This window comes from Macaca nemestrina, chromosome 10 (genome assembly GCF_043159975.1).
Source record: "Macaca nemestrina isolate mMacNem1 chromosome 10, mMacNem.hap1, whole genome shotgun sequence".
In the NCBI taxonomy this organism is placed as follows: Eukaryota; Metazoa; Chordata; class Mammalia; order Primates; family Cercopithecidae; genus Macaca; species Macaca nemestrina.
In genome coordinates, this window is record NC_092134.1 from 37645100 (window position 1) to 37671076 (window position 25977).

At 39.1% G+C, this 25977-nt stretch overlaps 1 protein-coding gene across 2 annotated transcripts in view; it reads right to left on the minus strand.

Annotated features, from left to right (window-relative positions):
• The window catches only part of LOC105483675 (methionyl aminopeptidase 2), a 41659-nt gene extending 15900 nt beyond the window's left edge, over window positions 1–25759 (minus strand). Inside the window, exons 1-7 of one of the 2 annotated variants that reach the window (XM_011744653.3) lie at window positions 25534–25759; window positions 23381–23485; window positions 15982–16047; window positions 13294–13396; window positions 5168–5329; window positions 4267–4448; window positions 3314–3408 (exon numbers count right to left, since the gene is read on the minus strand). In XM_011744653.3, coding sequence (XP_011742955.1) covers window positions 3314–3408; window positions 4267–4448; window positions 5168–5329; window positions 13294–13396; window positions 15982–16047; window positions 23381–23485; window positions 25534–25684 — 864 coding nt within the window. In that variant the 5' untranslated portion in view covers window positions 25685–25759. Of the gene's footprint in view, window positions 1–3313; window positions 3409–4266; window positions 4449–5167; window positions 5330–13293; window positions 13397–15981; window positions 16048–23380; window positions 23489–25533 lie in introns of both variants that reach the window. The other variant, XM_011744652.2, reaches the window with a different exon arrangement.
• Window positions 25760–25977: the final 218 nt, after the last annotated feature.

Sequence of the window (25977 nt, forward strand, 5' to 3'; positions counted from 1 at the left end):
AGACATATAAACCAAATGAAGAGTCCAGAAATAAACCTCACTTACAAAGACAAATGATTTTTTTTTTTTTTTGGACAAGGTCTTGCTTTGTCACCTAGGCTGGAATGTAGTGGCGTAATCTTGTCTCACTGAGGCCTCAACCTCCCGGGGCTCACGAGATCCTCCCACCAGAGCCTCCTGAGTAGCTGGGACCACAAGGGCGCACCATCACACCTGACTAATTTTTTTAATTTTTGGTAGAGATGGGGTCTTGCTATCTTGCCCAGGCTGGACTTCAACTACTGAGATCAAACGATCCTCCCACCTCAGCCTTCAAAAGGGCTGAGATTATAGGCATGATGCACTGTGCCTGGCCCAGATGAGCTTTGACAAGGGTGTCAAGACCATTCAAAAGCAAGAGAACAGTCTTAACAAATGGTGCTGGGAAAACTGGACATTCACATGCAAAAGAATGAATGTGGACTCTTACTTAACACCATAAAAAAAATTAACTCAAAATGGATCAAAGACCTAAGTTGAAGACCTGAAACTATAAATACCTTAAAAGGAAACGGAGTAAACGCTTCATGACATTAGATTTAGCAATGATTTACTGGATATGACACCTAAGGCACAAGCAACAAAAGAAAAAATAGACAAACTGGGCTTCATGAAAACATTTTATGCTTCAAAACACAGTATCTGGAGTAAAAAGGTAACCTACGAAATGAGAAAAAATATCTTCAAATACTATATCTGATACAGGACTAACATCCAGAATCTATACAGAATTCCTAAAACTCAACAACAAACGAATCAATTAAAAAATTTTGGCAAAGAGCTGGGCATGGTGGCTCATGCCTGCAATCCCAGCACTTTGGGAGGCCGAGGTGAGGGGATAGCTTGAGCCCAGGAATTCAAGATGCTCCTGTGCAACACAGCAAGACCCCCAATTTGAACCTTTTTTTTGAGATGGAGTCTCGCTCTGTCGCCCAGGCTGGGGTGCAGTGGCGCGATCTTGGCTCACTGCAAGTTCCACCTCCTGGGTTCACGCCATTCTCCTGCCTTGGCCTCCCGAGTAGCTGGGACTACAGGTGCCCACCACCACACCCGGCTATTTTTTTTTTTTTTTTTTTTTTTTGTATTTTTAGTAGAGACGGGGTTTCACTGTGTTAGCCAGGATGGTCTCGATTTCCTGACCTCATGATCCACCCACCTTGGCCTCCCAAAGTGCTGAGATTACAGGCGTGAGCCACTGCACTGGGTTTTTTTTTTTTTAATTAAAAAATAAATAAATAAAAATGGGCAAAAAACTTGAATAGACATTTCTCCAAAGATATTTAAAAAACAAACAAACAAAAAAACTACCCAGAAAATAATAAGTGTTGACGAGGAAATAGAAAAATTGGAACCCTTCCTTGTGTACTGTTGGTGAGAATGAAAATGGTACAGCCACCGTGGAAAGCAGTAGAGAAGATACTCAGAAAGTTTAAAAAGATATAATTACCAGATGATTCCTAAATCCACTTCTGGGTATATACCCAAGAACTGAAAACAGACCTTGAAGAGGTATCTGTACACCCATATTCATAGCAGCAATATTCACAATAGCTAAAACATGGGAGCAATCCAAGTGTCCATCACTGGATGAATAGATGAAGAAAAATGCGGTATATACACACAATAGATTATTTAGCCTTAAGTAAATTCTGACATATGCTACAACATAGGTGAACCTTGAGTATATTGTGCTGAGTGAAATAAACCAGTCACAAAATAACAAATACTATATGAGGTACTTGCTAGTCAAAATCATATATAGTAGAATGGTGGTTGCCAGCATACGGGGAGAAGAGGAAATTGGGAGTTACTGTTTAATGAGTATAGAGTTTCAGTTTTACAACATGAAGAGTAAACAGAGCTGAATGGTGATGATGGCTGCACAATATTATGAATGTACTTAATACTAATGAACAATATACTTAAACATGGTTGGGCGCAGTGGCTCATGCCTGTAATCCCAGCACTTTGGGAGGCCAAGGTGGGCAGATTACTTGAGGTCAGGAGTTCGAGACCAGCCTCGCCAACATGGTGAAACCCCATCTCCACTAGAAATAAAAAATTAGCCATGCGTGGTGGTGTGTGCCTGTAATCCCAGCTACTTGGGAGGCTGAGGCAGGAGTATCACTTGAGCCCGGAAGGCAGAAGTTGCAGTGGGCCGAGACTGTGCCACTGTACTCCAGCCTGGGCAACAGAGTAAGACCCATCTCAAAAAAAAAAAAAAAAAAGTTAATATGGTAAATTTTCTGTAATGTCTATTTTAACTGCACTTTCCTCCAATAAAAAAAAAAAAAAAAAAATTGGGTGAGTGGGGAAAACCTGGGCTGTACCAGAGCTTGGTGGACAGAGAGGGATGAATCAGTTGAGCACAGAGGATTTTGGTGGCTATGAAACACTCTGTATGGGCCGGGCGCAGTGGCTCACACCTGTAATCCCAGCACTTTGGGAGGCCGAGGCGGGCAGATCATGAGGTCAGGAGATCGAGACCATCCTGTCTAACACAGTGAAACACCGTCTCCACTAAAAATACAAAAAATTAGCCGGGCATGGTGGCGGGTGCCTATAGTCCCACCTACTCAGGAGGCTAAGGCACGAGAATCGCTTGAACTTGGGAGGCAGAGCTTGCAGTGATCTGAGATCGTGCCACTGCACTCCAGCCTGGGCGACAGAGAGACACTCCGTCTCAAAAAAAAAAAAAAAAAAAGAAAAAAGAAAAAAGAAAATACTCTGTATGATACTATAATGGTAGATGCATTTATATTTGTCAAACCCCTTAGAATGTATATTACTAAGAATGAACCCTAATGTAAACTATGAACTTTGAATAATTGTGATGTGGTCAATGTTGGTTCAAATGGTTTTAACAAATACACCTATGTGGTGGGGATGCTGACAATGGAGGAAGTTGGGGAGGGGTGGGAAATCTCTGTATTTTCTGCTCAATTTTGCTATGAACCTAAAATTGCTCTAAAAAAGAACCACAAAAAAACCACTGCCAACTGACAGGCAAAAATAGATCCAAACTCTGTTTTAATAAATTTTAGCAAAGTTCAAGGGTAACAAACAAAAAAACAAACAAAGAACAACCTTTGGTACACAATCATACAATTACCCGCTTAAAACCATAAGGGCAATGGATCAGTTTTATTTGTCTTAATTACCCAAAGACCTTAAACAGGCCTTAAAAGTGCTTAAATGCTGTTAAGTGTTTAAAAGACCTTAAAGTGCTCAAAATACTTGGAATGAAATGGTGCTTTAATAAAAGTTCACATACCTTTATTCCAGTGTTAGTAGCATCTTTTACAGCTTTTAATAATGTATCATATTTGGGATTAAAAGTGACAGTAAAAGCACAGTCAATAATCCTACCTGAAAGAGAAAATTCCTTTTAATTTTACTTATCAGCTAGTCAATTTATCTACTTTACAGCATTTAATCTATTAATCTTGCTAGTTTAACATAAAAATAGAATGAAGGCTCAAATGAAGGCTGCACTCCAAATACCCACAGATCATTCATAATCAAAGAGACAAAATGTAGAAGTATATAAAGGATTCAGAATAGAAAGAATTACAGGGTTAGTATATATTACTCCAAGACAGCACCAGTTCAGTGCTCACCCTGGCAGTTACACAAACATATAAACAGAAACAAAACAAATACAAGAAAAGACTAGGGAAATGAGAAATAGCAACGCAGGGCAGAGAAAGTATACAGGGCTCTGAATATAGTATTACTTTTCCAAGGTAATGAAACCTTAGGTAAGTATTTATTCTAAGCTTGCTTTCTCACTTGTAAGAAAGATAACAAAGTGCTTACCTAATCGGGTTTTGGAGAGAATTCAAAAAAGCAAACATGTATATAAAGGCTGATAAACTTAAATATTCTGAATAAATGTTATTATTTGAATAAAAGAGGTATGAAACAATGACCTGAAGATAGGATAATGTCTTTCATGCCTTGATACAAAAGGTAATAAACCTTAACTACCCAACAGTTTTCATTTTATTCCACTTAGTAGTATGCTTTCAAGTAAATCTCACAACTGCCTCTCTCTCCTTGTAAGTGCACTAAATTTTTTTTTAATCTGCCTCAACACACCTTTACTAATGAAGGGAGGAAGCAAAAACAAAATTTGGGAGTTCAGTATTTATCACTCCATTTAACAGAGACAAAAACTAGCTTTTCAGGAGCAGGCTGGGGTAGGAATTTTCTGCAAGAATTTACCACTTATATGTGTTCCAAAGTCTATTTTACAGATGTCATCATACTGCAATACTGTTGTGTCACCGGCATTGGGAGTATAATGGGCAGCACAATTATTGAGAGAACATCCAGTAGGAAATGCCAAGCCTGCATTTAATCCATTCTCTTTTATTAACTTGCGTGAACAGTCTTCCAACTTTTCACTAAAACAAAAAAGCAAAAGGAACTTGTTTACTTTTACATTCTTACTTTTATATATTAATACCATACAGTTCATCAAGTCCAGAAAGTTTACCAAAAACCTTACTTTCTGAGAATGATCTGAGCACTTTCTGAATATAAATAAATAACAGTTCTCTGATGCTATGAAAATAGCTTATCTTTAGAAGACAAGGAATTTGATTCTGTTAGAAACAGAGAAAACACACTCCACTTTTAACTAAATTTACTAGAAAATAAGAGTATAACTTAGACCAATTTAAATGCTGATCTTATTTGTTCATGTTGTATATTTTTTAAATTATAGGAATCAGAGAATTACATGTTATACTAATCATTTATCAAAAGGAAAAACTAGAGAAATAATTACTTGGTTTTGTTACTGTATTATCATCATGTTCTGTGTTTGGGCAATTGCTCCAATACTTTTTTATTTCTTAGTATGAATTATTAGATAGCAAAATAACATTTCCAGACAGAAAATAATCAGTAATGACTGCGCACAAAATAGGGTGGCTGAGGTGCCAATGTTACTCCTCTTCATGGTTTTCTCATAGTGACACTAAAATAATCTAGAAGACATTTCTATAACCTTTACTTAAAGATTTAGCAAAGTGGTAATGAAAGCCAAACATTATAATTGGAGAGTTTGTACTTATAAACATGTTTTTATCATGTTCTTACAAAAAAATATTCCTTTTACCAGATTTCTATCATTGTCATCCCAGGCTTGATCCAGCTCATTACGTATTTTCTAACTTGTCGATGTGCTTCTGCGGCTTCTCGAAAATCATTCCAAATCTCTTCACTTGCCTGATCTAATGCTTTCTTTTCTTCACTTGTAGTTCTCCAAGCAGCTGTTCGCCTTGAGTGGGCATAGCATACTATTAGTCATAAAACAGCAGAACAAGCATAAAAGCTGAGGGAGATACAACTATACTAAGTAATAAGACAGTTCAAATAAAAATACATTACATATTCAGTTTATGTCAACAAAGTTTCTGAAATACAAAAAGAAGTATTGCAACCAACCCAAATGAAACTAAAACCATTTTAAGACTCTAAGGGAGGAAAAAAATCCTCCTGTGAGATTTCATTCAGTCAGAGGAACTAACACCCTGACAACACAAAAAGATAACAAAAGAATCAGAAAAGTCTGAAGAGTCCTAGAATCAGAGTAGGTAGGAGTCATCCTTCCACTTGAGGTCTTATATACTTTAGAGACTTCAAAGGAGCACAACAACAATTTGCATTTAATTTTGCCAACAGGGTAACTAATAACCGAAGAAACTGACTTGGAAATCTGCATATACTTCCTCAAAACACGTATTACATGCGTGTGCTGGGTTTTTCTAATTGTATATATAAGAGGTATTCTTCCTTGAAAGACATGGCTCACATTTTAAAACTGCCAGTGCTAACAAACTTCTTTTTTAAGAGACAAGGGTCTTACTCTGTCACCCACGCAGATGCAGTGATGTGATCATAGCTCACTACATCCTCAAACTCCTAGGTTCTTCCTGCCTCAGCTTCCCAAGCAGCTAGGAGTATACAGGTGCATACCACCACACCCAGCTAATTTTAAAAAACTTTTTATTTAAAGAAATGGGGTTGCTATTTTGTCCAGGCTGATCTCGAACTCCTGCCCTGAAGTGATCCTCCTGCCTCAGCCTCCTGAGAGGCTCGGATTATAGGCGTGAGTCACCCCATCTGATAGAATTTTTTATTCAGTATCTGGGAATGAGATCCATGACTCCCTGTAAGTAGGAAAAACATGAACTGCTTTAAAACGATATATTTTTAAAAAATCTAAACAACTTTCACACTTTCTTAAATACTGAATATGCAGTTTGCAACTTAGTGATCACCAAGTATAAATTACACAAGTGTAAAAGTGATAACTTCAAGGTACTGCTATTTGCCTCCTCTGCTGTTTTGTAAATAAAATTTTATTGCAACATGTGCCCACTCATTTATGTACTGTCTACAGCTATTTTCATGCTATAATGGCAAAGCTAAGTAACACTCAAGGCCTAAAATATTTACTACATGCCTTTCGAAGAAAAAGTTCACTCAACTCTGCCCTAAACTACAGACCCTGGCCAAGGTGGGAGGATCACTTGAGGCTAGTAGTTTAAGACCAACCTGACTCCGTCTCTACCAAAAAAAAAAATTAGCTGGGCATTGGGCTTATCCCTGTAATCCCAGCTACTCAGGAGTCTGAGGCAGGAGGATCACTTGAGCCCAGAAGTTCAAGGACACAGTGAGCTATGATTGCACCACTATACCCCAGCCTGGACAACAGACCAAGACCCTGTCTTTAAAAACATAAAATAAAAAATAAAAATAAATAATAAAGAAAAAAGAAACGGAATTAAAGAAATTCTTTTGCTCAAAGTCTCGAGTTCAAATAGAAAGTTATTAACAATACAAGAAACCTAGTGTCAGGGTCTATAATTCCAGACTCCCCAAAAATTCCTTCTAAGTGGACTAAAAAAATTTTTTAAATCTGCCTCACACCTTTACTAAGAATATTATTTTCCTACATTTGATCTTATTTTGTTCAGTCAATTAAACAAAAGTATAGCAATTAAAGCCAGGCACAGTGACTTACTCCTATAATACCAACAGTTTGGGAGGCCAAAGTGGGAGGATTGCTTGAGGACAACAGTTCGAGACAATCGAGGGTGACACAGTGAGACCCTGTCTCTACCAAAATATATACATACACACATATATATACACACATATGTGTGTGTGTATATACACATATACACATAAACACACACACACACAATAGGCCAGGTGCAGTGGCTCATGCCTAAAATCCCAGCCGTTTGGTAGGCTGAGGCAGGAGGACTGTTTGAGCCCAGAAGTTCAAGGCCAGCCTGAGCAACATAGCAAGACTCCATTTCTACAAAAAGAAAAAACAATTTTAGCCAGGCGAGGTGGTACATGCCTGTAATTCCAGTTACTTGGGAGATGGGGTGGGAGGATCACTTGAGCCCCAGAGGTCAAGGCTGTACTGAGCTATGATCTCACCACTGCACTCCAGCCTGGGTGACAGAATGAGACCCTATCTCAAAAAACAGTAATGGCCGGGCGTGGTCGTTCACACCTGTATCCTAGCACTTTGGGAGGCCAAGGGGGGCAGACTGCATGAGCTCAAGAGTTCGAGACCAGTCTGGGCAACAAAGCAAAACCCTGTTTCTACTAAAAATACAAAAAGTTACCCAGGCATGACAGTGCACGCCTGTAGTCCCAGCCACTCGGGAGGCTCAGGCACAAGAACTGTTTGAGCCTGGGAGGCAGAGGTTGCAGTGAGCCAAGACTGCACCACTGCACTCCGGCCTGGGCGACAGAATGAGGCCCTGTCTCAAAAAAATAATAGTAACAATTAAAATGTATGCGTATATCACATAAAGTCCTTCCTTTAAAAACTGGTACTTAAAGGGTAAGAAATAAAGCACATTTTAACTCTGACTACAAGAAGGAACTATAGTTGATTCCCAGTTGATAGAGAAAATTCTTACAGAATAATATCACCTAATAAATGTAGAAGGAATGAAAGTATTAAAAATCCACCATTTTGCCGTTACCAATGAAATAACCCATAAAAGCAAGGATCATCAATGGATATTAAAAGAATTAAGTGAAAAGTTGTTACGAAAAGGATATTCCTTTCTTCTCAAGTTTGCATAAACTAAATAGGAAGAAAAGGAAGGAAGATAGATACCCCAAATGATACCAAAGTAGCCCCACAGATTACTTGGAAACTGCAAAAAGCAAAAAGTACCTTCAAAGGGGAAAAAAAAAAAAGAGTTGGCCGTCACATTAATCAAGAGGTAAAACACAATAAAACAGTGGGATAGCCTGACATTACATCTAATATAGCAGAATATGGTACAATGTGAAGATCATAATCACTTATTTTATACCTCTGTCAAAAATGTTTAACCTAAATCTAATCTAAGCCCATTAACACCTAATTCCAGTTTACAGAAAACACAGAAATAGAGAAAAAAGTTCAACATCCCACAAGGAAACAATCGGAGAAATCCCACAACATGAGACGTTCTACAACTGCCTGATTGCTTCAAAGAGATGGGGCACTGAAGAGAAAAGAGAAAAAGGTGAGGCCTCTAACCATATGCAATGAGAACCTCAAGTGGATCTTGGTTTTAGAAAGTAAACAAACATTACTATAACTATTAAAAATTTGTTTCAAAACTACTTGGGAGGGTAAGATGGGAGGATAACTTGAGCCTAGAAATTGTAAACCAGCCTGGACAATACAGCAACACTCCATCTCAAAAAAAAAAGGTTTCAAGCTATGTGTGAGAAGAGTTCACAACAGTTGTGTGGATACACTCAAAACAACTACCCACAAGTTAATAATTACAAGAGGAAAAAATTAGTAACAATACACTTGAGAAACTGGCTAATACTTTAAACAAACGGTAAAAATCAAACATCACCAATAAGGAACAAATTGACATTGTATGTCTCTAGATATAACACCCTGAAAAGGATACTGTATGTACATTACCTAGTATTACAGCCAAAAATGCAGTCTGATCTCAAATGGCCCAGAAAAAAAAATACTATGCCGGGTGTGGTGGCACACGCCTGTAATCCGAACACTTTGGAAGGCCAATGCAGGAGGATTGCTTGAGCCCAGAAGTTCCAGGCTACAGTGGGCTATGATCACACCACTGTATTCCAGTTTGGCTGACAGAGTGAGACCTTGTCTCAAAACAAAACAAAAAAAGAAAAAAAACTATATATATACAGACTCACCAGTTTAGCATTTTTCACATTTGCCTTATATCTGTCTTCCAAGGAGAAAATGGAATGTTATTTGTATATGGCAATATGCATACTTGTTATATTTCACTGAGATAGAGAAGAACAAAACAATGTGGCAAAACAAAGGAAATCTAGGTGAAAGGTATCTGGGAATTCTTTGTACTATGCTTGTAGCTTTTCTGGAAGTATAAAATTATTTCAAAATAAGAAGTTTTTTGAGTTTTTTCTGAGAGAGTTTCGCTCTTGTTGCCCAGGCTGGAGTACAATGGTGTGATCTCAGCACACCACAACCTCCTCCTCCTCCCAGGTTCAACAGATTCTCCTGCCTCAGCCTTCCAATTAGCTGGGATTACAGGCATGCACCACCACGCCCAATTAATTTTGTACAAAATAAGAAGTTTTTGAAAATACACTTAACCTAGAGTAGTTTCAAAGGTGAGTTATTTGTGATAATTCATTCACTTTCCAATAAAAGTTTATTAATAAAACAATGAAGGAAAGATACAAACTATATCAAATCTGTAAGAATACTGAATCTGATCTATTTGCAAATAGTCAAAACTGGTTATATGAATGTAAAAAGTATTGAGTTTTATTAAAAAGCAAACACACCATACTATCTTATACCTATTCTGTATTTCTCCAGGATAACATACAATACTGCAATATTTAAGACAATTACTTTGAAAAGTATTGTAACATGTAATTAATACCTTCCCTTATTATTTCAAAAACAGAAGTTATTCTTATTTAACTTCAATAGAAGCTGAGAGTAAGGAAAAGGAAGTTTTTGAGGTTTACAAAAATCTCATTTTTTTATGTATTAAATACCACTTCAAATGTTCCACAATATTCACATTGTTAAAAGTATTAACAGGCCGGGCGCGGTGGCTCAAGCCTGTAATCCCAGCACTTTGGGAGGCCGAGGTGGGTGGATCACGAGGTCAGGAGATCGAGACTATCCTGGCTAACATGGTGAAACCCCGTCTCTACTAAAAATACAAAAAACTAGCCGGGCGTGGTGGCAGGCGCCTGTAGTCTCAGCTACTTGGGAGGCTGAGGCGGGAGAACGGCGTGAACCCGGGAGGCGGAGCTTGCAGTGAGCCGAGATCACGCCACTGCACTCCAGCCTGGGAGACACAGCGAGACTCCGTCTCAAAAAAAAAAAAAAAAAAAAAAGTATTAACAATCTGTTAACAAGTATAAGAAATCAATGGCTTTCCTCCACTCTAGAGAAACAGAAATGGGATTAAAATATTTAATTCACATCACTAACAAAAACCATAAAACACTTAAGAATAAATTTAAAAAGGGCTAGAACCTACCTGGAAAAAAAAATTGAATTAAGTGAAAAAAAGTATCAAAAACATTCCATGACATTGGATAAGACAAGGTGATAAAACTGTCAATTTTCAGAAACTAATACATAAATATAAATGCAATTCTGATGAGAATTCTAACAAGGACATTTGTGTGTGTGTGTGTGTGTGTGTGTGTAAGACTACATGACTGAGAGTAGCTAGGTATTAAAAAGAATTGTTTGGGATATCAAATTAAAATGGTGTTAGCATAAGAAACAGATCAGTGGAGCAGAGTAAATAATCCAGAAACTGATTCCATTACATACATGGGAATACAGCATGTGACAAAGGCAGTCATTCAATTCAGTAGGAGGGATTATTTAATAAACAATAAACTGACTCTGCACTGGAAAGAAAAATAAAATTAGTGTTCCCAACCTTACACAAAAAATTACAGATTAAAGATGTCATAAAACACAAAATAGGTGTTCAAGAAAATCTAAGAGACTACTGGGAACTCGGAAGTATTAAACATGGACATATAATGCATTTAAACATTTAAAACTTCTGGAAGAGCAAAAGATATCATAAACAAAGCCAACGATCAAAAGATGCACGAAATCACTAGTAGTATAAGAACTGGAAATTATTAATATATTCTTTGATTAATCAATCTCACTCCTAAAAAATTATTTCAGAATATAACTACCAGTACATGAGAGAGAGAGAAAAATACACTACATATCCAGCTACCTATTTACCTAAGGAGGTTTACTGCAGAATGGTTTATAGTGGCAATATTATTGCAGACAAAAGCAATGGCCATCAGCTAGAGAATGGTGGAATAAAGTGCGGTACACTCACACCATGGAATATTATGAAGCCATTCAAGATAATAATATAACTATTCTAACTGACTTGGAGGAACTTCCAAGGGTTAGCCCTGAATGAGAAAAGATGAAGGAAAGTGTGCCTATGATTCCATTTTTGTAAAACAAACAATGATCAAACATTCCCTTACATAGACAGATGTATACATATATGAGCATAGAAAAAAATATGGAAGGCTACCTGCTAGGTGGTTAACATGGGTCTGGAAGGAAGGAAAAGAAGAGGGAACAAGCAAAAAAAAAAAAAAAAATTAAGAGATTGTATTTAAAAATAAATGTGATCATATCATGTGTACTATAAGAATTTATTAATGTAAAATTATCTGTATCTGTGACATTTTAAAAATAGGTGCTTTTAAGATAGGGACAACTGATGATTTCAAATTCAAAGAAAAGAAGCCCATGCCATATAATTCCAGAATTTCACAGACTTATTCCCTAAGAACATTCATAACTGGAAATGAGGGAGCAGGTGGTAATGTAACAACAGTATGTTCTTTCTTCTTTTCTTTTTTACGTTTAAAAAAAAATAATGGTGTCTTTATAGGCCAAGAAAACAAGAGCTACAGTAGAAGCTTTCTTAACCAATGACTGCAACCACTGGATTAAACAATACTCTTAATTCCCTCTGTAAAACATACTGATCAATGTCCACGGTATTATAAATACTGTGGGTGACAGGTTATTACTCTAAATAACAGGAACTAGCTTGCTTTATGTTTACTACGCATCTACTCTTCCAAGTGCTACGCATATGTATCATTCCTCACCATGACCCCGCAGAGTACCCATTTTATGGATGAGGAAATAAAAGCACAGATGTGATAATTACTTGCCCAAGTCACAAAGCTAATAAACATTAGAACTGGGATTCAAATGCAGATAGTTTGGTCCCAGCTTCCATGCTTTCAATATGTCTGCATAATGCCACTTCTGCTAACCATGTGAAATGTATCCTTACAGAACACCTTGAAGAATAAGGTGAATTTGTTCCCAAGACTGTTTAAGTCATCTGTACTTGTTATGGTAATGATGTGATTTAATAATGTTATATTGACTGGGCGCGGTGGCTCACCCCTGTAATCCCAGCACTTAGGGGAGGCCAAGGCAGGCGGATCACCTGAGGTTGGGAGTTCAAGACCAGCCTGACCAACATGGAGGAACTCCGTCTCTACTAAAAATATAACATTAGCCAGGCGAGGCTGGAGCAGGAGAATCGCTTGAACCCAAGAGGCAGATGTTGCAGTGAGCCAAGATCCCAGCACTGCACTCCAGCCTGGGCAACAACAGTGAAACTCCGCCTCAAAAAAAAATAATAATAATATTAAAAAAACTGCTTCCATGAAAACTACCCTGATAAATCTCAATAAGGGTAAGTCATCAAAAAATACTTCTGTCAAATTAAGTGTAGGTAAGAACTATCAAAAGGTTTCAGGGAAAAAAAGTAAAGATATAGTAGACATCAACCCTTGTGTCACTCAGAAACCCCAAATGGAATTGTAGATAACGCATTATGAATACATATGAGGGGGGGAAAGTACTAATCCACATCCAAATTTCAAGAGAGGTGAAAAACAAATTTAAGTTAACCTTTATCTACAAGAATTTTTATTTTGTGATCCTCAGTTTAATACACTTTTTAAATGACCAATAACCTGCTATTGGTCCCAATCATTTTGGGTAAGAGGGCTTCTACTGTATCTTCTTTATGACAAATTTATAAGCATTTATTAAAGTAGTGGAGCAAAGTTCTGAGAAATGTCAAATCTGCTTTATTGCTAAGCTATAACTGTCAAAAATTAAACTGGAAGTGATTTGATGATCCTTACCCATCTTGTGTGGGTGGGTATTCGCATTCTTGTCCTTTGGGAAATACACCATTAGGATACAGGTCACATATTGGAACTGAGGGAGGGTCTGTTTGAACTTTTGCTGTGAGATACAAATAAAGCATTAACTTCTGTAGTTAAAAATAAAATTAAGCACTTATTAGAGTTTTCTCAGTTCCTAATGGTGGTTATATGTTCTGATTTTAAGGAACCTCCTCCTTGCTGTCACAGTTAAAAGCAGAAGATACTTCACGCTGGCCACCTCCTCACTGATTTATTGCTGCTTGGGAAAAAGAAATTTTTAACTCCTCAGAACTCCACTATGAATTTAAACAGTACGTGCCTTGGCAAAACGCACACTTCTAATGTTTTCATCTTCATTCACTATACTAGAGATGGAATAGCATAGAGAGGTTGGCTTTCACAAGTACAAACCAAAGTAATAAGAAGTCCTATAGCAATAAAATGAAAATATAAACCTAATATATATTAACAAAATAAGAAAAACTATTATTTCAAGAGTATATTAGGTATAAAAGTTAAGAGCATACATAATCAATTCTGGTTTTCTGAAATCTTGATTTTTGTCCAAGTATTTTATCACTCCAACTTTATCTCATCTACAAATCTGATAAAGATGCCTTTTATGTTGTGCATAAATTACATGGTAAGGGACTTAAAAAGATCATTAGAGAAAAAATATACAATTTGTAATCAGAATATCAAAGTTAAAGTCTAGTCTTTACCACTTATTAGCTGTGACTTGAACAAATGGCTAAATAGTACGAATCCTCAGTTTCTTCATCTACAAAATGAACAATCAGATGAAATCCTGGATAACCTTTGAAAATTATAATGTATTACATCCAAGTCATTATATAAAACTATGAATTATCTGTAATAACCTGTACTATAGTTATCATTAACTATCATTTATAATTTTCCCACTCTATAGATGAGGAAAATGAGGGCAGTGAACTGCCCATGATTATACTATTTGGCTTGTTCCAGAAATGATTCAAGAAGTCTACCAGGATATAAAAAATAAACAAATAAGAGACATTCAAAGTAAATTAGTAAAAACCAAAACAAGAACATAAAATAGTACCTGAAATGAGGCCAATATAAAAACCACAAATTTGGCTCTAAGCCCTTTAGTAGCCAACATTAAAAAATATATATATATTATTTGCACAGGCCACAGTGGTTCTGAGATGAAACAGACTGATACTCAGAAAAAAACACAATTATCCTTGATACTAAGCAGAAAAAAAAAAGGAGTACATCATAAAGAAATATAACAAACAGTACATTCAGCAACATCCTCAGAGGAAGCACAACAAAGGTTAATGGCATCATACTTAAACATCTGTCAGAAGAATTCTATCAAGGGCAAATATAAAACAGTCTTCTAACAACACTCCTACCTGCTGGTCTGCCTTCAGAAGGGTGCAATTTTAGAGTATTTGGAGAAATAAGTATCTCTTTTTTTTTTTTTTTTTAAGAAATAGGTATCTCTTAATTCATTCTCAGGTAATACTATTTCTCATAGCCAAACTTTTAATAATTTTTTTTAATGAAAAGAATCGGACATTACAGCCCCTGGAAGATTCCTGGAATGCAATTATCCTGTGCTCATCAAATACAGACTCATGGGCACTCACAGGCTACAAGAATAGTTGACATCCTCTTCTTAGAGTAGAAGGATCTAGTAATGCTGGATGCCTGAACGCAAAGAAGGCTATCCCACCTCCACCTGGAGACCAGGGGAATCACCATCAACATTCTGATTCATAAAATTTTAGCCTGAAAAATTTTAAAGGAAGGCATAACCAGACATTCAGTGGTCTACAACAGCCCAAATGGCATCCAAGATTAAAACTTACATGTTGTCATTCTCAACCCAACCTTTCTTCCTCAACACTATGAAATCTCCCTTTAGTCTCCCTAATGTATTTTCAGGCCCTGATGATGTTTGGTTGTGGCACTTACAGAAACTCAAAACAAGTAGGATATTTTATACAAATCTGATAGTACAATATAAAAATTATTGTTAATAATAAAGTCTCACCATACGCACACATTTTAAATAATGGGACTCCTCATTAAATACTCATCAAGAATCTCATAATTTAAAAACTGGAAGGTAAATTACAAACAACATTTACCCTATCACCACAGTGGCACCACTTTGGCCATTCTTGACAGAATTTTTCTTTAAATTATGCAAGTTTTAAATCACAAAACTTTTAGAAACTCATCCCTAACTTGCAGTAAAATGCAACCAATTCATATTGATATCCCTTAGCTGAGTTAATAGGTAAAGAAAATACAGGATTGTCAAACCAGTTATTTTCTAAATAATTACTAGTTTCACTAAATTCTGCTTCTATTAAGCCTAAGTTTATTTCCCTAACATATCTTAGGACCTTAAGAAACTTCAAACCTACTCTTCAAACCTGTCAGTGAATAACCACTTCTTTTTTTTTTTTTGAGACAGAGTCTCACTCTGTTGCTCAGGCTGCAGCGCAGTGGCATGATCTCAGCTTACTGCAACCTCCGCCTCTTGGGTTCCAGCGATTCTCCTGCCTCAGCCTCCCGAGTAGCTGGGATTACAGGTGTGAGCCACCGCGCCCGGCCGAATAACTACTTCTAATATATCAATTAACATTAACTTAAGACACTAACGTCCTCTCTTCTTCTTCTTCTTTTTCTTCTTCTTTCCAGTTGCTCCATCTCCATCGCCATCTCCATCTAAGAAAAGACAATTCAAGTATGTGTTCATTTAAACCTCATAAGCAGAAGGGCAAAGAAAGTACAAGAAGACAAGTATTTGTTCTATTCAATAAATGAATAAACATTAGTTTATTTTATCTTGTTTACATTTATTCTTTCACTGAAATAAGACATAGGAAGCAGCTGCCAGGTGTGGTGGCACATGCCTATAGTCCTAGCTGCTAGGGAAGCTGAGGTGGGAGGATCACTTGAGCCCAGGAGTTGGAATCCAGCTTGGGCAACACAGTGAGACTCCATCTCTAAAAAAATTTAGAAACAGGAAGCAATAGTTTAGCAAGTGGGAGGTAACGTGATCTAGGACTTACGCGGGTTGAACTATATGAAAATGCCAATACTTGACCATTTTTGACTTACAAAATTGCCATTTCTTTTCTTTTCTTTTCTTTTTTTTTTTTTTTTGAGACAGGGTGTAGCTCTGTTGCCCAGGCTGGAGTGCAATGGCACAATCTCAGCTCACTGCAACCTCCGCCTCCCAGGTTTGAGTGATTCTCGTGTCTCAGCCTCCCAAGTATCTGGGATTACAGGTACATGCCACCATGCCTGGCTAGTTTTTTGTATTTTTTTAGTAGAGATGGAGTTTTGCCATGTTGATCAGGCTGGTCTTGAACTCCTGACCTCAAGTGATTCGCCAGCCTTGGCCTCCCAAGTCCTGGGATTATAGGCATGAGTCACCATACCCAGCCTCAAAATCACAATTTCTTATGTTCAATCTTATGAAATTATCAGAAACCTAGCAAGCAGAAGAGAACAGCAGAAATACAAATATTAGATTAGGTACAGGGGTTCACACCTGTAATCCTAGCACTTTGGGAGGCTGAGGTAGGTGGATCACTTGAGCCCAGGAGTTTGAGACCAGTCTGGACAACATGGTGAAACCCTGTCTCTACTAAAGTACAAAAAAATTATCCAGGTGTGGTGGTATGCACCCATAGTCCCAGCTACTTGAAAAGCTGAGATGTGGGAGGATCACCTGAGCCAGGGAAGTCAAGGCTGCAGTGAGCTGCGACCCAGCCACTGCATGCCAGCCTGGGTGACGGGAGGGAAATCTTGTAACCTAACAACAATAAACCCAAAACACAAATATTGCTGACTTACTCATTATGGATTTTTAGATCCAAAAACCTAACAAAAAGCACCAAAAAAAAAAAAAAAAAAAAAAAATTATAATATAATTCACATATCATGCACTATAATGTTAACAGTAACCTTCTTCATTCTATTAAGTGTTTGTTGGGTTCTTAAGTGCCAGGCAATAGGGACAGAAAAATAAAGATAGTTTCTGTTCTAGAGAAACAATAGTTTTTTCCAGACTAAAATTGGTTATGTATCTTGAAGTATTTGTTTTAGGTTGTGACTAGTGTATGTAGCACTATACTAGTGTATGTAGCACAACCTAAAACAAACACTTCAAGATACATAACCAATATTAAACACACACTAAAAAAATCTTTCCATCTGTGTGACCTTAGGCAAGTTATTTAGTCTCTCTCTACCCTGGTTTCTTCATCTTTAAAATGGAACAAAAAGGTCCTTCGTGGATACTTCCATCCTTTTGAGGCTAATTACCTTATTTAATGTCCAATGTCTGTATTCAGTACAGAAAAACAGCCACCATTTATAGACCTTTGTGCCAGGACGGCAGAAGAGCCAGGATCTGAATATTAATCTGTACATGTTTATAGTTCCAACCATTATACCATGTTGCAATTTGTGCTTTTACATGTCTTTTCTTCATAGTATCCCAGCATATTCTTCATAAGCAGAGATGGTTGTTTTTTTTTGTTTTTCTGTGACAGGGTCTCCCTCTATTGCCCAAGCTGGAGTGCAGTGGCAGGATCACAGCCCACTGCAGCCTCAATCTCCCAGACTCAGGAAATCCTCCCACCTCAGCCTCCTGAATAGCTGAGACTACAGGCACGCACCACTATACCCGGCTCATGTTTTTTAATCTTTTGCAGAGACAAGGTCTCACTAAGTTGCCCAGACTGGTCTCGAATCGCATTTCAGCCTCCCAAAGTGCTGAGATTACAGGCATGAGCCACCAGGCCCAGCCAGCAGAGGCTGTGTATGTTTATTTGTATTACTACTATGCCCAAATCAATTCATATCTGTTGAATGACAACTGGAAATCCATACTACAAAAAAAAAAAAAAAAAAAAGTCTCAAGCTTTTAAGCTTTGCCTTGCACTATCTAGAAACATTAACTCTAAATGAACCATAGACCTAAACGTACCAGCTAAAAATTTGTAAAACTTCTTGGAGAGAACGCAGAACATCTTTGTGACCTTAGAGACAGCAATGACTTAACTTTTTAGACAGGACACAAAAAGCACTACCCATAAATTTAAAAAATAGAAAATTAAAACTGTCCTATAAGCAATACCATTAACCAGGTGAACAGCCATCCCATAGAAATATCTGTAAAACATATTATCTGATAAAGAACTTGCATCCAGAATATACAATGAACTATTACAATTCAATAGGATGACAAATAACCCAATAAAACATGGACAAAAGACGTGAACAAACACTTTACCAAAGATAAAGGAAAGAGCAAATAAAAACATGAAAAGATGCTCAGTATCATTAGGGAAGTGCAAATTAAAACCACAATGACAAAGCACTACATACCCGTTAACAAAGACTAAAATTTTAAAACAGACACATACCAAGTCCTTACAAGGATACAAACAACCTGAAACTCTCAGCCACTGCTGAGAGGAATGCAAAACAGCACAGCCACTTTGGAAACCAGACAGCTTCTTATGAGTTTAAACACATACTTACCATGACAGGCAACCCAGTCCTAATTACCCAAGAGAAATGAAAACATATCTACACATAGACTCATATGCAAATGTTCATAGTAACTTCATTCACAATAGACCAAAACTGTAAACACCCCAAATATTGTTCAATGTAAAAGGGTAAACATATCAGGAATACCACTCAGCAATAAAAACGAATGTGCTATTGATATATGCACAACTCAATGACTGTCAAAAGTACTATGCTATGTAAAACAAGCCAAACACAAAAAACTACATACCAAATAATTCCATTTATAGGATACTCCAGGAAAGTCCAAAACTAGGATCAGAAAACGTATCAGTGATTGCCAAGGGCTAGGTATAGTGCAAGAAAACCAACTACAAGAGACACAACTTTTTTCTGGAGATGGAAATGTTACATGGAAATGGTCTGTATTTTAGGTTGTGGTAGTAGTTACACAACTGCATACTTTGTCAAAACTCGCCAAACTATACACTTAAAAAGGGTGACAAAGTGCTGTTATCACAGCACTTTGGGAGGCTGAGGCGGGTGGATCACTTGAGGCCAGGAGCTCGAGACCTGCCTGGCCAACATGGTGAAACCCTGTCTCTACTAAAAATACAAAAATTAGCCGGGACTGGTGGCGAGCACCTGTAATCCCAGCTACTTGGGAGGCTGAGGCAAGAGAATTGCTGGAACCCAGAAGGCAGAGGTTGCAGTGAGCTGAGATTGTGCTACTGCACTGCAGCCTGGACAACAGAGTGAGACTCTATCTCAAAACTAAAAAAAAAAAAAGTGACTATTATTTTAGGGAAATTATATGTTAATGAGCCGGACTCAAAATGTATTGAATGAATTACCTCCAGCACATTGTCAGATGCCCACAGGGTCAACTTTTTATACCAATACCCCAGTTTCCAATTCAGCACATCTAAAATTAAACTTAGTACCCTCTGCCTGCAACTCTCTCCCCAAATGTCTAACTGGCTCTTTCCCAACTTCACTATTTCAGCCAACAGCACCAACATTCTGCCATCCAAGCTCAAACTCCCAGAGTCCACTAATACCTTACTCCTGCTCCCAGAATGCAAGTCTCCAAGTCTTTTGAATTCTGCTTCCACAGTACGGTTCAATGGATCCATCCTCTCCATGCCTATTTATGACTACCAGTTTACATCTTCATTACCATATGCCTGGGCTATTTCTAAGAGGCCTCCAAAATGATCTCCTCCTTGCCTTTCCTACACACTTCCTTCTCCTAAACAACCCTGTATATCAATAAAGCCTAAATTATTATTTCATAACATTCTTTTTTGTTAAGAGACAGGGTCTCACTATGTTACCCAGGTTGGAGTGCCGTGGCCAGTCACAGGTGTTTTCGTAGCACATTGAAGCCCCCATACTCAAAGATCCTCCCATCCCAGCCTCCCAAGTAGCTGGGATTATAGGCACCAGCCACTGTGCTTGGCTCATAACATTTCTTAAAAATCCTCCAAGGTGGCTGGGCGCGGTGGCTCTCGCCTGTAATCCCAGCACTTTGCGAGGCTGAGGTGGGCGGATCACGAGGTCAGGAGACCAAGACCATCCATCCTGGCTAACATGGTGAAACCCCATCTCTACTAAAAATACAAAAAATTAGCCGGGCGTGGTGGCAGGCGCCTGTAGTCCCAGCTACTCGGGAGGCTGAGGTAGGAGAATGGGGTGAACCCGGGAGGCGGAGCTTGCAGTGAGTCGAGATCACGCCACTGCACTCCAGCCTGGGCAACAGAGCAACACTCCGTCTCAAAAAACAAAACAAAACAAAAAACCTCCAAGGCTCCCTCAGTCAATCACCTCATATGGCAAGCTTGTATTATCACAATGCTTCAAATGCTTTCTTAACATTACCCCAACCCAAAATAGTTTTTTATTTGGTTTTACTCCAGTTTTATTCCTTCCAATGAGCCTTCCTTCAGCATTCAGCCCACAATTATACCACCAAATTTCAATAAATTTTATTACAGGTACCCAAATACCCTCTCACCTCTAGGTTTTGTCTGTCTACCATATCCTTAGTTTTCTTTTTTTCTTATTTTTTGAGACATAGTTTCACTCTTGTTGCCCAGGCTGAAGTACAATGGCGCAATCTCCACTGGCAGCAACCTCCACCTCCCAGGTTCAAGCGATTCTCCCGCCTCAGCCTCCCGACTAGCTGGGATTACAGGCACCCACCACCACACCCGGCTAATTTTTGTATTTTTAGTAGAGACAGGGTTTCACCATGTTGGTAAGGCTGGTCTTGAATTACTGACCTCAGGTGATCCACCCACCTTGGCCTCCCAAAGTGCTGGGATTACAGGCAAGAGCTAATGCACTTGGTCTCGTTTTCCATTACGAGAAAGACTTTGAAACACTACCTTCCAATTCCCTCAAAGACCTAACAACAGGTAAGTAGTATAGACTGACTCTGATTACTGAAATAACTACAAATACTCCTAAAATCCTCTTTAACACATTGAAGATTTCCAACCTGACAGGCAACTTTGTAGAGATGTAACAGAACAAGATACACTTCAAGATTAGCACTGTGATTTTTTTTTTGGGGGGGGGCGGGGTGGGGGGTGGTTAGAAATGGGGTATCCCTATGTTGCCCAGGCTTGTCTGGATTACAGGCATAAACCATCACACCCAGTTAGTATTTTTTAACTAGCCTTATAGGCCCAGGAAGCATTATGATATTGTATACATAGTGGGTCTATAGCAACCTATTATATTGCCTTGAATTTACAAAACATTTTCTTGTGAAGAGCTCAAAATAAGTTCATAATCTAAAGCATAAGCCAATGTAGAATGGAGGTTTAAGGAAGAGGAAAAGCTAATAATTCCCTTGAATCTTGGCACTTTTTTCCACCAAATGTTCACTATAAGCTTCTTGAAGGCAGAGAACATATCACTCTAAAGGAAAACAACTACTCTACATTACCCTAACATAATAATTAAAGTACAGCCCCAACTAACGGTTAAAGACCTAACCCCAGGCTGGTGGTGCTTGAGGTGGAGCAGATGTTCTCAGCAGTAGGCAACTACAAATAAAAAGAATGGAAAAGCCCCATTTTTCCTCTGCCAAAAGAGGGTGGAAAAAAGTAAGTTTTCTTACCTGTCTCTTCCTCCACTGTTTTACTGATAACATCAATTAGCAGCTGCTGTCTTAAAAAAAATTTTATTGTACCCAAACACCCACAAGGAGTTAGGGTCAAGGAATTTACAATAAAACTTAGTGCACTCCTATATGATCCTTTGCAAATGAAAACAGGTAATTTTGGTATAGAGAGTAAAAGGAACAGGCTGGACACAGTGGCTTAGGCCTGTAATCCCACCACTTTGGGAGGCCGAGGTGGGCAGATTACTTGAGATCAGGAGTTCGAGACCAACCTGGTTAACATGGTAAAACCCCATTTCTGCTAAAGATACAAAAAATTAGCTGGGCATGGTGGCAGACATCTGTAATCCCAGCTACTTGGGAGGATGAGGCAGGTTGAGCCTGGGAGGTTGCAGTGATCTGAGATCACACCACTGCGCTCCAGCCTGTGTGACAGAGCGAGACTAAGTCTCAAAAAGAAAAAAAAAAAAAAGAGACAGAGAGAGAGTAAAAGGAACAAACGTGTAGTCAGGCACTAGGTTTGAAATTCTGGCTCTATTCTACGCATAGTAGCTGTGTCACTTTGGGTAAATCATGTAACTACCCCTTCCCTATCTGTAAAATGAGATGGCTGGGTAAAGCCATGAGAGGCTGGGTAAAGTCAAAATAAATAGGAAAAGATAGTTCATTACTAAAAAACAAAATGAATATATAAGCACAAGTAGGTTACTTTGCTTGATTTTGTGAGGTTAAAATGTGAATGTATGTGAATATAACCTAGGAAAGTATTTAGTACATAGTAATTCTTCAATAACTATTAGTTAAATAATCCCTCAATCTTACTAATACTCACTACTTTGCCTTCTACCAAGTATATTTTTAAAACTTGAGATCTATCCTATCTGAACAGCTAATTAACACACTAAACTTTTTCAAGACTTATTAATAAACATCTTTTCCTTTTTAATCTGTGACATTAACTGAGGCTCTAACAAGTGATATAGAGAAAAGACTACATGGGTAAATTTTGATGAAGGAATATCACATTTTCTAGCTTTTCTTTTTTTCTTTGAGACAGTCTCACTCTGTTGGCCAGGCTGGAGTGCAGTGGTGCAATCTCAGCTCACTGCAACCTCCATCTCCCGGGCTCAAGCAATTCTCCCTCAGCTTCCCAAGTAGCTGGGATTACAGGTGTGTGTCACCACGCCTGGCTAAATTTTTTTTTGTATTTTTAGAAGAGACGGGATTTTCACCATGTTGGCCAGGCTGGTCTTGAACTACTGACCTCAGGTAATCCGCCCACCTCGACCTCCCAAAGTGCTGGGATTACAGGTGTCAACCACCACGTCCAGCTACATTTTCTAGCTTTTCTAACCAAAGATCAAATTAACCATTTACCGTCATCATCTTCATCTCTTTCTTTATCTTCCAATGCTTGTCTTTCCAACTGTCTTGCTACTTCATCCACTGAGGCTCCTGATTCTTTATCAGGTTCCTGTTCCCCTGCTGATCAAAATAAAATAGCAGAAATCGAATCTAATACAGACACTTTCCCACCAGAATATGCTCTAATGATCTTGGAAAACTTACAAATCCTTTCCTCAGGAAACAAAAACAGAAACATTATTGTGAACATAACAGAATTCGTTTAATGACAAAAATCTTCCATACGTACACAGTACTATCCGTTCATTAATTTACTCAACAAAATATCCATTACACACACTAGCAGCTAAAAGATAAACAAAAGTGTGAACTGGTCTCTATCCTCAAGTAGTTTAACTTGTAATAGTGGTCAGCTATTAGACTCAACAAATACTTAAATACCAAATAGGTAATAGCAGCCTGGTTTCATGAAGAAGAATATCACGATGGGCTGGGTGAAGTCAAAATAAATAGGCAAAGATAGTCCATTACTAAAAAAGTAAAATGCTCAAATATCTAAGCACAAGACCAGGCCCCTGCTCTGGAAGTGATTATAACCTACCTATAGGAGCAATATGTTACATGTATTAACAGTAATAGTATCAGGTAGCACGAAATGAAGTGACATTCTGGCTATTGGAGAGAATTCATATTAAGAAATACAACTGTTAAAAATACATTAGGGCCGGGCGCGGTGGCTCAAGCCTGTAATCCCAGCACTTTGGGAGGCCGAGACGGGCGGATCACGAGGTCAGGAGATCGAGACCATCCTGGCTAATACGGTGAAACCCCGTCTCTACTAAAAAAATACAAAAAAAACTAGCCGGGCGAGGTGGCGGGCGCCTGTGGTCCCAGCTACTCAGGAGGCTGAGGCAGAAGAATGGCGTGAACCCGGGAGGCGGAGCTTGCAGTGAGCTGAGATCCGGCCACTGCACTCCAGCCTGGGCGACAGAGCGAGACTTCGTCTCAAAAAAAAAAAAAAAAAAAAAAAAATACATTAGGATCAGTCAGCTGAACACCCTACGAGACGAAAAGCAGTGTTTGAATTTCACTCGAAATCCAGGAACAGCCACCAGAGTAATAAATTTTGCTCTGGAAGAGTTCCAGCAATGCTACAACTCTCTCCTTCCATTCCCATCTAATCAAAATTTCAGAAAGATGAAGATTAGCTCTCTTTGACCTCTCTCAATTCCATCTTAATCGCCTCCGACTTCTCCATTTTTCTGTTTCTCTGGGGATTTTAATTAGAAACAAGTAAAAATAATTTTTCTTAAGGTGAAGGAACTTGTGCAGCAAAAACAGACTTCTGAAAACATTTAAGTTCCTAGCTCATATTATCCAACTGTAAACTCTCAGCAGTTCTCCTTGCCTTACCAGTGGATTTAGAGGTTAAGACCTGAGAAGTTCCATTCTGAGCCACAGAATATCCTATCTGCACTGCCTGCAAGTGGCATCTAAATTCAGGTCTCAAGGCCCTAAAGGTTGGCGATGCTATGGGATTAGGTAGGTGAAAATTCGTTATCACCACCACAAATTCTGCAATTAATGACACGAGTGCGCGGGCATACACAGATGTACACACACCCCAAAAGTGCAGGCTGCAACAACCACCTCAACGTGAACCGGGATAGTGGGGGGAGGTGGGGGGAGGTGTGCTCTCCGTTTTATTTGCCCACCCCACCCCCACCCCCAAAGAAAATATGTCCTAGCTTGCTCCAGCAAACCAGCAAAGGCGCGGCAATACGGGTCAGAATTGGATTTTTGAGGCGGCGGCCAAATCGTGCAAAAGATGGTAGGGCTGTGCTCTGTGCACAATCTCAAGACCGTGCCACGATATGCGTGGGAGCTGAGTTCTGGTAATACAGGGGCTCAGGCCCAGCGACCCCAGAGGTACCACACGCCAACCTCAGGCACTTTTTTCTCCCCCACCAGCCCTCTAGTCCCACAGGAGGAGACGACGCCTCTTCTCAGACTGGGAATCTACAGCCCGGCTTTGCCACTCTGTCAGGCCTAAGAATCAGTCTAGTCTGGGGCTCCGGAGCCCCGTCCCGGCCCCCTCAACGGGCCTGAGCCAAACCGTTCAGCCATTCCCGGAGGGGACTGGGAAAACATAAAACTCTCTTTACCTGCAGAAGCCCCTTTGCTCTTCTTCTTCTTTCGTCTTTTTTTCTTGGCTGCTTCCTCAGCCGTAGAGGCAGCTCCTTCTTCCCTGTCGTCTGGATCCAGGTCGCCATTCAGGTGGCTCCCGGAGGCCGCTGCCTCTTCCACACCCGCCATGTTGCCCGAGAGAGCGCGAGGGAATGAGACAGAGCGGCGAGGGCCCGCTCCTTCTCCACCGCCTACACCAACCACGCCGGAAGCGGCTCTCGATGGTAAGGTCGCAGGGAATGCTGGGACGGCGGACGACTCAGCTGAGGGTGTCGAGCTAGCTTCGGGCCGGGCGTGCTGGAGTCTCGGCTTGGAGCCCCTCCTGGCGGGAGTTGACTGGGGCGAGACCCGACTGCTTCGTCCGGTGCCTCGGGCATTCCCAGTGCAAATCCGCTTGCGCAGGGTGAAGTTTAAAGGGGAGC